The sequence below is a fragment of the Neolamprologus multifasciatus genome, chromosome 4 (assembly GCF_963576455.1).
Source record: "Neolamprologus multifasciatus chromosome 4, fNeoMul1.2, whole genome shotgun sequence".
In the NCBI taxonomy this organism is placed as follows: domain Eukaryota; kingdom Metazoa; phylum Chordata; class Actinopteri; order Cichliformes; family Cichlidae; genus Neolamprologus; species Neolamprologus multifasciatus.
This window is the reverse complement of record NC_140442.1, coordinates 3406913-3420588: the sequence shown is the minus strand read 5'-3', so window position 1 is coordinate 3420588 and position 13676 is coordinate 3406913. Positions and strand designations below refer to the sequence as shown.

The following is a 13676-nucleotide window of genomic DNA, read 5'->3' as shown; positions in this document are numbered from 1 at the left end:
AAGCTCAGAAAGAGCTCCACAAGAGTTTGCAAAAATGGTTCAAATAAAACCTTCAAAGCATCAGGAGCAATCTTAAGACAAGGTACGCACAAGAGAAAGCCACTTAAACATGTCACTGGTCCTTTTTTACACTGTGTGGTTATGTGATAGAAAAACATGCATCAGAGCAATCTCCTCTCAGCGCATTCCACGTTTGTCTTTTATAAGTTTGTCTTTTCTTTCACTTATCAACTCAGGGCTTTGCTCTCATCTTGCCAGAGTCCTGTACAAACACAGAAAATCACAGAGATGAATCATGTTGAACTACAAAGAAGCTTTTTGAATTTGAGACAGGAGCCCGGCAGAATTTGTCAAACACGCAAGGAAAGTCATCCCTTGAAGAAAAAAGAAGTTCTAGCACGAGTGAGATCTTTGGAAACAAGCCTAAAAGTAATATAATTAGTTGCAATTTTAATGAAACCATCTGGAGAGACGACGATTAGTAAATTAAATTAGCATGGTTTATTTGCAATTTAAAATTGGCAATTATAAATCATTTGGTGTGTAGTTTTTGTGTGAGTATGAGAGAGAGAGCGGCACTTCCATCCTCTCCGTCCTTCAACGATGTCAACGACGCGGGGATTGAGGACGCAGCTCTAAAATAACCCGCTTAGCTCCTCCAAGGAGGCGGCACAAAGAAGGAGAAACCAATCATATTTGGCTCTGCTGTTTTTCCCCTTAATCACCCTTAAAAGGGATTAAAACACCTTTTAGAACAAATAAGCCACCTTTAATCCACCCAAAAAGAAACACCTAAATGATATTACTGTATCCCCCTTTTACATTCTCCCACTCCAAACCTCTGACGATCACTTTATAATTGATGTTCCACCAATTTCACGAGTGTTAGCGCATTATATGATTACGGCGTTCTGTGATCAATAGCTGACACATAAATAAACCTCAATGTAATCTAGCAAAGTGGGAGCTGGGGTTTAATTAGCAGTTGTTAGCAATTTCCTGTGTTGTAGCTCCGCTTCACATTTGGGACCCTTCAGCCTCTCGCAATCATTTTAACAGTAAAGTGCTGCGTTTTATCTGAGCCGCAGAGATGAGATCAAGTAATTTCCATTGCCCTTCTTAAATCATTTCAGCCACTTACACTGTAAACAGTGGAACATGTGTACATCCATAAAGAATAAGACCTAAATCAAATGGAAGCGGAGGCAGTTATAGAGGAGCAGGCCATTTGCGAGGATGACTTTACTTATCATTTCAGCTGATTGTAACAAAAAGCATCTCTTGTTTTCTGATCTGTTCTTGTCCTGTCCTATGAAAACTTTGACTTCACTTTTGACTGACTTAGAAAGTGGGGGACGTTGCTACATTTTACTACATGTGTCAATAACAAAGCATCCGAGCCCTAAAGAATGGCATCCATCTAAGGCTTCGTTCACACTGCAGGTCTTGATGCTCAATTCCGATTTTTTGATCAAATCTGATTTTTTTTGTCTGCTCGTTCACACTACAAATAAAACAGCAAACGCGCTCTAGTGTGAACGCTCAAAGCGGCCGCATGCGCAAAAGAAGACGTCACACACAACGCGCTCTGTTTAGACCCAGACCAACAGTATTGTTTGACTGATGGCCCTTAATATAAAGACTTTGGACTTTACGTTTCCCAATTTTTGCTTTAAGTTATTTTGTTATTTACATAATAATGTAAATAACCTAATAATGATCCTTATTGCTGTTTTAGAGGAGCGGTGCTTCAAAGGATAGTTGCAGATTTCTGTCAGAATCTGCAGATTATACAGTACAAATAAAATGTTCACGTTTCTCCAACGTTGTCTTCCCAGCAGTTTCACTGACATCTACACTGGATGGCCAGGAAGCGTTTGCAATGTCTTCTCCGGCGCTGATGATTGCCGTCTGTCTTGTGTCGGTGACGTAAAAGACGGATTTAATGCGACATGACCATCAAACAGCAGTCGCTTTCTGAAACATCGGATATGTATCGGATTCAGTACCACATACGAAAGTGACCCAGATCGGATTTGAAAATATCGGATTTGCGCCGTTCACACTGTCACACCATGATCGGATATGGGTCGCATAGGGTCAAAAAAATCGGATTTAATGCGCTTTTGGCTGCAGTGTGAACGTAGCCTAAATGGGATCATACTTTCTAAGATAAATACTGAGTTTTATAAAAAAAAAGTAGAGATTGAGACAATAAACTGAATAGAAAAGTGGTTACTGAGGTTATAAATCGTAAAAGCAGTACAGTCATTTTCTATTTCATATACTAAAACAGGCGCCACAGTCGAGACAGTACAAAAGATAGATGTAGTTACTGTGACGTCACCTGTTGGTTTGCAAATTCCTGTTTTCAAGCCTCAAGATGAACTTTTCAGGCATCTTGACTGCAAAACATATATGTGGGGAGGAGTTGGGAAGACTTAAACTGCCTGCTCATTAGCTAAGGACTAGCTAAGTCGTTAGCAAACAAGTTTGCAGAAAATACCACAGATCATCCTTTTTGCAACCTTAGATATCCCCATGGTGGTGTTCACATAGACCACAGTTTACGACATTTTACCACAAGGAATGAATGCTAATTGTGTGGATGCCTGAAAGGGCATCCACACTATTGAGTTCCTGTTTCTCTTTATTCTTTATTATCCTACTTTATTATTCTGGTTGCTTCCGTACACTTTTTGGCGCCTAACTACTCCCTCAGTTTTTGTGCTATTTGCACCGTTCAAATCTTAAAAAATTCTGCTCTTTCTGCTAATGCCGGCTATGACTTTTGGTGCTCATCATCAATCATCACTTCTATACTTTTTGAGATATTGAATTTTTTTGCAATATTTTTTGCCCATTTCTGCCATCTCATCAGTGGCGTCACTGATTTTCCTCGCCGGGTTGACCTGTGTTTTATCTCAGTGAGATGAGCTGCCGTTCTCAGACTGGGAGGCCCGTGTTCAAATCCCGCTTATGGCAACATTTCTTTCAGTTAACAGTTAAACTTTTTTAACTCTTTTCAGCAGAAATTCTGCTCATTCACCTCTTTTCAGCAGAATTTTAAATTTTTTCACCACTTTTCAGCACAAATCCCAGCTTTTTCAGCTGTTTTTAGCAAAAATCTCTTTTCAGCAGAAATTCTGCTGATTGAACTTTTTTCAGCAGAATTTTCAGCCTTTTCACCTCATATCAGCACAATTCTCAGTAGCTTCTGCTCATTTCAGCAGAATTGTCAGTCTCTCCACCTCTTCTTTGTGAGAATAAGTTTGGCTCAGTGAGATGAGTAGCTACCTTGAGATCAGAAGGGCCAGGTTCGAATCCTGCTCAGGGCAATGTTTTTTCAACTTTCAACTTTTTTCAGCAGACATCTTCAGCGTTAAGGCATCCACACAGCATTTTCGCAGGAAATGCAAATTTTTCTAGTTTAATCTTTAATCTTCCCTTTTCAGACCTTAAGGTTATATAGACTCTGCTCCGTGTTGCTGGGTTTTTTCTTATTTATGCCATATCATTATCTGAGTCTAACTCTTGAGATCTTATTGACTGGAAACTTTACTTTGACCTGTCATTAGAGATGTGAGCCACAGCTTGTCAGTTGTGTCTATACTCGTAGTTCGGTTGACATTTCCCGCCGTAATGTCATATCTAAACCAACCCTTCGGGGAAGAATGCTAGAGCGCATCGCCACAGGCAAGAGTTGGGCTTCCCTCATTAGGAATGCACAGACTAGTGGACATTAAAACCTCCGAGTGGGAGAAAATAAGGTGACCTTCTGCATCCAGGCGTGACATCTCTCCCAGAGAGATGAGCATCCAGACAAACAATTCCCATCATCCCCTTTCTCCACGACCTGGTGAAGCGTGATATAGTCCTAAAGCGCCAATTCAACCTCTGTGTTCTGCAGTAATTAACTACTGCAGAGGTAACAACTGCTCAGCACAATAGTTAATCAGGCGGGCTCTTTGGTAGCCTTCCCCTTTTTGCGAGCACGGCCAAAAACCAGGTAGACAGAAGTCTGCTGAGAGCTACCTGTGGCTAATACTGCGGTAATGATTTTACCATTAGGAGTGTGTGCACACAGCGGAGCGGCGGCCTGCTTTCTGGCAGAGGATTAAATGACTGGTTGCCCATTCAGGCACCACCCGCGCATGAACTGTTGAGTACTGTGGTTTGCTGATGAGTGTTTTCAATGCTGAAGGACAAATGCATTGACAAGAGCTTGGAGTTATCCTGTTTTTCATGAAGGGAAAGGACAAAACAAGTCAAACTGCTTTGAATTGCACTTTCCAGCTGGTGTGGGATTATATGATCAGTTCTTACTGCCACTATTACCGTGGGGATCGCGTTTTTGTGAAAGACCGGGTTAATCTGCCGCCGCGGCTGAGTGTTTTGTTGTTTGACTTAGTGATGTCGCGAGACGCACTACGCAACCGCCATCTGTACTGAACCACACAAATGGCATGAGCCTGGCCTTCAGTAATAGTAGATAGAATGCTTCTAATACCCAAATAGACACAGAAAAGAGATTTTATGCTCAGTAAGGAGTCTCCTTAGAGGTGGACACCAAGACTGGGGAGAGATTTTATTTTTCTGATGCAGGTACAGGCTCTTGCTTCAAATCAAATTCAAATTCAAATTTTATTTGTCACACACACACAACCATACACAGTATGACATGGGGGTGAAATGCTTGTAGCTGTACAATGCCCGACCATTAAATGACAGAAAAAAAGTTTTACAGTATTTGCAATTTACAGGTTACTACAAAATTTACAAATTAACTTAGAAATTTACAGTAAAAAATGTGCAAATAGCAGAAAGAGATTATAAAGATTATAAATTATAGGAATTATAGGATTATAGGAAATGTGTGGTGATGTAATGTGTGGGAGAGTCCAGTCCTACACCTGGTTCAGGGCCCGAATAGCCTGGGGGAAGAAGCTCCTCCTCATTCTCTCTGTTTTGGCCTTAACCCTTTAAGACCTACCATAGAACCAAGTCCGCCAGAGCTTATATTATATTTTTACATGCTGTGGAGCCATTTTTGGGAGCATTTCAAGTTGCTATACATCAATACAACCATTATAGCCCAAATTTTAATAATATGTCTGCATTAAGTGCATAGTAATTACATAAATTGCAAAAAAGTGCAATAAACTACAAAAAAATGGAAAATCGTTTTTGCCTTTTTAACATATATTTCTAGTTAGAGAAATTTAAGAGGCTTATCCCTCAAAACTGTAAATACAAAAAAGTTGCACAAAATAGTTTCCCACCACAGGAAATTTATTTTGAGTGTCTTCATAGTTTTATTTTTGAAATACACCAATTTTTATATACTGCAGGAAAAACAAAAATAAATATTATGATGCAAATTTGCAAAAAAGCAGCATGTGCATCAAAATAAACTATTTGCAGCAGTGCAATATGAGTCCTAAGCATCCCAGAAATGACACAGAAAGTCATAAAGTCAAATATAACTTTTAAAAACACCAGTATAGGCTCATGAGGCCCTCATGGTAAAAAAAAAAAACTACATTTCCGTTAAAATGACGTCACTTCCGGTTTCGGGCAGGTAATGGCGGACATGCAAAAGTTCGCGCTGACATCTAATCCAATGTAGGAAGTGTTATGAACAGCTGATCAGATCGGCAAAGCGTGTTTCTGGAATATTATGTTTTTGTTGCTGCAAGCGCTTTTTATGCAGTTTTTGCAAAGTTATATGTGGAAGGAAACTGTGACCGAGGACAAGCTGATGGCATAAGATGTAAGTACAACTCCTCCGGTTTCATATGCAAAAAAAATTATTGCGCTAGCTTACGTGGTTGCAGAGCTACCGGGATTTAAAAATAGTTACGCAAAACAGAGCGTGCCCGCTCTGACCGGTTTTAAAGGGTTAAGGGAGCGAAAGCGCTTCCCAGACCTCAACAGTGAGAAGAGTCCATTGTTGGGATAGGAGAGGTCCATCATAATCTTCCTAGCTTTGGACTTGCACCGCTTGGTGTAGATGGACAGCAGGTCAGGGAGCTCTGATTGAATGATGCGTTCGGCCGAGCGCACCACTCTTTGCACATCTCGTCTGTCCTGCTTGGTGCTGTTCCCAAACCAGGTGCAGATGTTTGCCGTCAGGACGCTCTCGATGGTGCAGGAGTAAAAGTTCTTGAGCACCTTCAGTGGCAGATGGAAGTCTCTAAGTCTTCTGAGGAAGAAGAGACGCTGACGGGCTTTCTTAACCAGGGTGTTGATGTGGCAGGACCATGACAGGTCCTGAGTGATGTGGACACCCAGGTATCGGAAACTGTCCACTCTCTCCACTGGCGTGCCACTGATGATGAGGGGTTTGTAATTCCTCGCCTGCTTTGTAGTGAAGTCCACGATCAGCTCCTTAGTCTTGCTGATGTTTAGGAGGAGGTTATTCTCCTGGCACCAGGTCTCCAGGTTCCTAATCTCCTCCAGGTAGGCCGTCTCGATGTTGTCGGAGATCAGGCCTACAACAACAGTGTCGTCAGCAAACTTGATTGCTTGTGCAATAATTTGTTTTGATTAGTAAAACGTATCAGAATGAAAAATGATCTAATATGCTGCAAAGCACAACTTGCCCAGGAAACATTTTGGCAATGAGCAACCATTGCTTTAATATTCATTCAACACATTGTGTCACGATTGGACCAAATTTAGACTTCCTAGCAACAGGGGCTTATTACCCAGAATTCTTTGCAAATCAAGTGGAAATAAGATAATTTTTAATTCACGAGCTACAAGGTGGGATTATTCTTGCAACCTTTGATTCCTAACACACTGACTTATACTGCTGACAGTCCAGGGTTAGACACGACTGGATTATATTACTCATACCGAAAGAGCAGAGCGATGATCGTCGGGCATTATGTGACGGTCTGAAGGTCAGTACAGCTAAGCTCACCATGATGTAAACGTATTTATTCAGTGTTCCCTGATTTACCGGTGCCTTTCTGTATATGCATGTTCTCCTAGTACTCTCTTAGTTTTCCTCCCACGGTTTAACCCTTTAAAACCGGTCACCGCTCTGTTTTGCGTAACTATTTTTAAATCCCGGTAGCTCTGCAACCACGTGAGCTAGCGCAATAATTTTTTTTGCATATGAAACCGGAGGAGTTGTACTTACATCTTATGCCATCAGCTTGTCCTCGGTCACAGTTTCCTTCCACATATAGCTTTGCAAAAACTGCATAAAAAGCACTTGCAGCAACAAAAACATAATATTCCAGAAACACGCTTTACCGATCCGATCAGCTGTTCATAACACTTCCTACATTGGATTAGACGTCAGCGCGAACTATCGCATGTCCGCCATGACCTGCCTGAAACCGGAAGTGACGTCATTTTTGCTGGAAATGTAGTTTTTTACCGTCCGGGCCTCAATGAGCCTATACTGGTGTTTTTAAAAGTTATCTTTGACTTTATGAGTTTCTGTGTGGTTTCTGGGATGCTTAGGACTCATATTGCACTGCTGGAAATAGTTTATTTTGATGCATATGCTGCTTTTTTGCAAATTTGCATCATAATATTTATTTTCGTTTTTCCTGCAGTGTATAAAAATTGGTGTATTTCAAAAATAAAACTATGAAGGCACTCAAAATAAATTTCCTGTGGTGGGAAACTGTTTTGTGCAACTTTTTTGTATTTACAGTTTTGAGGGATAAGCCTCTTAAATTTCTCTAACTAGAAATATATGTTAAAAAAACAAAAACGATTTTCAATTTTTTTGTAGTTTATTGCACTTTATTGCAATTTATGTAATTACTATGCACTTAATTCATACATATTATTAAAATCTAGGTTATAATGGTTGTATTGATGTATAGCAACCTGAAATGCTCCCAAAAATGGCTCCACAGCATGTAAAAATATGATATAAGCTCTCGCGGACTTGGTTCTATGGTAGGTCTTAAAGGGTTAAAGACTTGGCCGTGGGTATGAATGTGTGATTCTCTGCCTTTCTCTGTTTGTTCTGGACTTATGACTTGCCCAGGGTGTGTCCATCCTTTTGCCCTATGAGGGGGAGACAGGATCAGGCTGCCCCTGATCATAAGCTGGATAAACAGTTAAGAAACTGGGTGGATGCTCATAATTTCCTGGTTTATAAGAAAGGTTCCCGACTCCCGCTGTTGAGCATGGAAACAGCACCCCCACCCCCCATCTGTCTTTCCACCTCATAAGTCACACTGCAGTTTTTGCCAGTGTACTGCAGCTATTTTTGACCAGGGATGCAATGTTGCTGTTTTAGTTATTGATGGGTGCATTTTGCTAATTTGTTGTAATAAAGCTAGCTGCGGAGATGTGTCATAAGCCAAGCTATCCAAAATTACATTCAAACTCAATGCGCCTGCCTCTCCCTGATGATCTTTGTCTTCTAACTCCCCCAGGTGATAAAGACATCGATGACTACTACGCCAGGAAGCATCATCCTGACTTTGGTGGACGGGGACCAACCCACATGGTGAAGCTGAACGCAGAACCCCAGCAACACCAGCAGCACCAGCAGCGGCAACGTCCTCGTCGAGTCCAAAGGGCCATGTCGCAGGACCACGTCCTGTCTCCTCCCAGGACGCCGCGACGTGGAGAGTACGGCCTGTCTTCATACGGTGCGATGGCGGCTGCGGCATACGGAAGCAGCCGCCACCTCTCGGAAGAGCAGCTGCTCTCAGCGGACCGCCTCCATTCCCAGGATCCGCTGTTGCTGTCCCCAGCAATGAGGCGCGACAAGTTCCGGGAGAAGGCCATGGCGAGGGCGATGTCTCACGCTGACATGCTGATACCCACCACGCCAGTTATGGACCGCCACAAGGTGACCAAGATGTACTCTCAACCCAGTGCCTCTACTGACTCCTACAACACGCTGACGGTCAACCACCAAGTGACCACGTCTAAGAGGCAGGCGTTTGCTTCCCGACGAACACACACGGTGGACCACCTGCAGTACATTCCCGGCCACCACCACACATACCACACTGCCAGTAAGAACGAGGTAACTGTTTAACTCCGGGGTTGAAGCATTCCTGAGACCCACCCCCAACGTCGACAGAAGGATACTCAGCAGAACTGTTCAGTCTTCTCATCAAAACAACCTCCTGCATTTAAGAAAAGAGAACAAAAAAATAACTCTTCCGGCTTTTTAGCACAAGCTTTCTGTGTCATCCAGATTTTGGATAATTAGAATCAAACCCTGGCAAAGACATTTCTCTTTTAGAGCATCATAAGGGCTTTGCGCGGCGACACAAAGATCCTTCATGTCGGACATTAGACAATGTGAAGAAAATATTTTTTAAACTGGATTTGGGACTGGAAGGGAATTGTATCAACTTTATAAATATATAAATATAATATATTTACTATTTGTATTTTCAGTCCTTGTTATAGCTTTAGAGATTCTCATTAACTGATGTAAGCACTTCAGATGGTGCCTCTTGAATTGTCCCATTTCAGCGATGAAGTGGATTTGTGGGTTAAAAAGCACAATTAACGACTTCCCTTTTTTTCGATTAAGTTTTCTCTTCTTCTTCTTCTACTTCTTCTTCTTCTTGTTCGGTGAATGGCCAGAACATATCAGCTTATTAGTGAAAAACGAGGCTATTTTTGTTGCATATAATAGGAGATTGTAAATAGGCTACATTAGCAGCATTAACCTAGAAAAGCTGGCCCTCCGGCATTATTTTTTTCTCCCACCTGGAATCTTTGATTCCTACTTTAAAATTTCGTTTTAGATAAGGTGAATTCCCCCAAATAGCATTATTTCCACAGATGTCGGCAAAATATGTGGATTTAATATATATGTGGGGGGTATTTTTTTCTTTTCTAACTGTGCTTGTAGCATAGAATGATTGTGTGTGAAAAAACTTTTACCAGTGTTGACTGGCAGCTTCAGTCTGCAGAAATAAATCTACAGGTGAAAACGGAGCCTGATGGTCATTCAAATTTGCTGAATTTCCATATCCTCGCTTTGTCATCCGTAAGCCCATCCATCCATTATTCTCAGTTTGTGATTGGTCAGCTGCTTCCATCTCTACATATCAAGCACTCCGTGTTAAGAAGTGCACAGGTTGTGTAATAGTTTGTCGATGTGATGGACCAATCAGTACTAAAGAGGACATCACAATCGCCGGTCAGTGAAGCGTTGATTAAAATGTTTGAGATATTGTCATTAAAGCAATGCCTTATTGTATGGAATCCCATATGCTCTTAACTGAACAATCATGCTTGTTGTCTTTGCTTTCTGTGCAATATTATTGACTATAATTTACCAGCAGAACCAGCAGCGAAAACCTATACGGTGAGAGATGTTGCAGTATATATACCTCAAAAATTCAATTGAAGAAGTCTCAAACTTTGCAGGCAAAACAACCATTAGGTATATCAATCTTCCAATTCTCATTGAAAGTTGTTTAAACTTTACTCGAATAAGATTTATTATAAGTTTTATGGGCTTACAGGTATGTGAAAATACCGTGCTTCTGTTTTCAGTTGACCTGGGGGGTGGGGAAGGGTTTCTCGGTTGCTATATGAAGATCCAGTCCAGGAAGTGAGACAGTCGGGGTCCAGATTTTATACTATTAATAGAAGTGTGGCTGTTAGGATTTGTGCAATTCCTTCAGGGCTTGGGTTTTCTACATGGACTCGCCACGGTGTGTCATAAAGATTGCCAAAGACAGTTTTTTAAGGCAAATTTCTATTAAGTGCAGGAAAATTTAAGCGCGCCATTGCACTTTTTAACTACAGGTGGAGTGTCATGCTGCTTCCTGCCAATCTAGTCCCTATTTAAGTCCCAATTCAAATCCCAAGGAAAGCCAGTTAAGCACCTCCTTTAGGAAATGGTCACATGTCCAAAAAAATAGCTTTCTCACTAAGACAAGTCCCATCTTAATTTAAGCCTAGACTGAATATAAAAGATGGACGTAGCCACCAACTTAAGCATTTCTGCTGAAGCGGTGTGTCTGATGGAGAATCCAAAAACACTTTGACACCCTTTAGAAATAAACATCCTGCTAAATTAAAGATAATTTGTAACTAACAAGAAAAGTGTCACACATCAAGTGAGCAGTACAGTCATTTTCTGATAGACTTTTATAAAATCAGTACGGAGCCCCGCAGGGGACATGGGAGAAAAAAAAATTAAGTCGGACTTTTGCAAGATCCCACAAAACTAACTCGGGATCTCGCAAAACTTTTGCGAGATCTCGCAAAAGTTGAATTCCAACAATGGCGGCAGCTACTTAGTTGTAATATTACTCTTTCTGGGTCACAAAATACACTTTTAAGATATTTTGAGGCGTGAATGTAGTTGTGTAAACGTCAGATATCTGCTCGGTTTACAAGACATCACATATTTGCAAAAGAGCTCCGACGTTTTCGGAGATCTGACACCCACTAGCTCGAAGCTAACGGGAGGTCGAGACCTACTACAGCCGGGAGGAACACCGCTTTCCCGGCACATCGTGCCTCGACCTCCTGGTCGGCTTTGAGCTGGCGGCCTCCGAAGAATGCGGCTAAAACTTTTGCGAGATCCCGAGTTTGTTTTGCGAGATCTCGCAAAAGTCCGTCTTAACTTTTTTTTTTCTCCCATGTCCCCTGCGGGGCTCCGTAAATTAGAGATTTAAAGCTACATCCAACTTTTATATTGTAGCTCAGTTTATGGTATAAAGGCCAGAAATGACATTGTGTTTTCATTAAAGGTCAGGAAATGCTGCTCAGAATAACCTTTGTATTTCTACAGACTTGCTATTTCCATTCCCAAAATGTCAGGAAATAAGTAATTGAAATCGTGTCTCTTTGTGACAACACTCAGCAGACTGGACAAGTAAGATATCAGGAAAATTGTTGTTTCTTTAGATATTTGAGTGGTCAGCCACTGTATATACAACTTGGATACAATCTTACTTGTGATTTGGACTGTGCAATTTAAATGGAAAACTTCAAAGGAAAGCAATGACTCATTCCATTCAATTCTGTGATTATGCTCAAGTACACTCATGCATTGTTGCACGTTTTCCTTAAGTGTGCTTCATTTCTTGTCATAACAATACATTTAAAATTGATTTACGTTGTGGAGCATGAAAGGTTGGCCAAATGTATCTTAAGTTCAAGAAATGTATTTCTTTGTTTTAATGTCAGATATGCATTTAATGATGTCAGTTTGAGGTTGTCTTTTTTCCAACTTTACTGTCTTTGTACACTATTTTTTTCTTCCTATACTGGGAAGCGCTTGCACAAATGAGGGCCATTTGAAGAAGGCGTGATTAATAGACTGCTTTAGACAGATATGTGTTCATCCAACTCGCTCGACTAATTTCACAAACTTCTGCTCCTTCTTTTCACTTAATTAATAATGATGTCATCCCAAGAGCCTTTTTCTCTATGTGCAATATTTCCTGTTCATGCAGTATAGCTCTATAGCTCTATTACTCTTTTTAAAAAGTTGTGAAGTTCATTGGCTGCCATACAGGCTTTGTTGTCCTTTTTATTTAGGATTGTATCGTCTTTCATAGTCAAAGAGGAGTTTTTATAATACAGATAAATGTGGTATGAATGAAAACACGTCTATGTAACTGCACAAATAACCGGAGACTAACTTAAAGGCTTCAACAAACAAATTATGACTGTTCTTGTGCATTTTTCTGTTTGTTTACAAATTATTAAAGCAAACCATGTGTGTTGTATATATGCGTTTAATAACGTGTGCTTGTATAAGTCCAAGATAACAAAACTCTGAAACCCGTAGCGTGAACCTGGGGAGGACTTGGATATTATGCAGATGCAAAAGTACCAAAAACTGCAGTTCCTCAAATGGCCACAGGGGTTTTCCTCCAAAAGCCAGTAAAAAACAAAGTAAGGTCACATAGGCCTGGTCACTAACCTTACTGCTTACGGCTGGGAAAAATGTGAATTCGGGCCAGTTGGTAAGTGTTTGCAGGAGGTTGCTTGCTGTTGCAAGGTGAAATTAGTCACAAAGAAAGATATGATGCTGCAGCAAAAACCTCCTTGCAATTGCTTTTGTTGCTAGCAGATTGCCCTGACAGTCAGTACTTTGTATTGAACTCTCGCCAACTACTCACTAAGAGGTTGCAAAACTGTGAAGCTTGCAATGCAAACCTTTGGAAACATGACAGTTTCAGCAGTGAGACACAATTGTTGTTTTTGTTTGTGGTTTGAGCGTTTGACGTTTCACTACCCTCGTCTGATAGCCTTTTTGCAAAAAAGTGGCCGATCTACTGAAACACTCTTCGATGCACTATCCTAGCCAAGCTTGCTAATGTTACCTGAAAACATATGTCTCCAGAAAGAGCCCGTTCTCACTCCCGAGGCGTAACATGCCGACGATTTGTCACATCCCGGGGCGTTCCTGAGGAACGCAAAAGGAGACCTTCGGCGTTCTTATGGTACGCAGCGGGTTATGGGCGAAATCCAGTGCAATGACACTCCCGCGGTAATAGACGTTCCAGCCCTGTATTCCAGCCCTAAACCTAACCTTATCCCTAGCCCTAACCATAACCTTTTTCCTGAGGTTAACCAGGACTTTAATGATGTTAAATAGCGTGTTTCTAAGTGATTTGAAGAAAAAGAGCGAACATGTGTAGATTGAGTCCATACGGTTCTCATATTTCCTCATTTTTCCGAGGTCGTCATTTAGGAACGTG

General features: G+C 41.1%; 1 protein-coding gene across 3 annotated transcripts in view; it reads left to right on the top strand.

Annotated features, from left to right (window-relative positions):
- shisa6a (shisa family member 6a) overlaps nucleotides 1–12698 on the top strand; it is a 121478-nt gene extending 108780 nt beyond the window's left edge. For all 3 annotated transcript variants that reach the window (XM_085158178.1, XM_085158177.1, XM_085158176.1), the window contains one exon: nucleotides 8412–12698. In XM_085158178.1, coding sequence (XP_085014304.1) covers nucleotides 8412–9025 — 614 coding nt within the window. In that variant the 3' untranslated portion in view covers nucleotides 9026–12698. The remainder of the gene's footprint in view (nucleotides 1–8411) is intronic.
- Nucleotides 12699–13676: the final 978 nt, after the last annotated feature.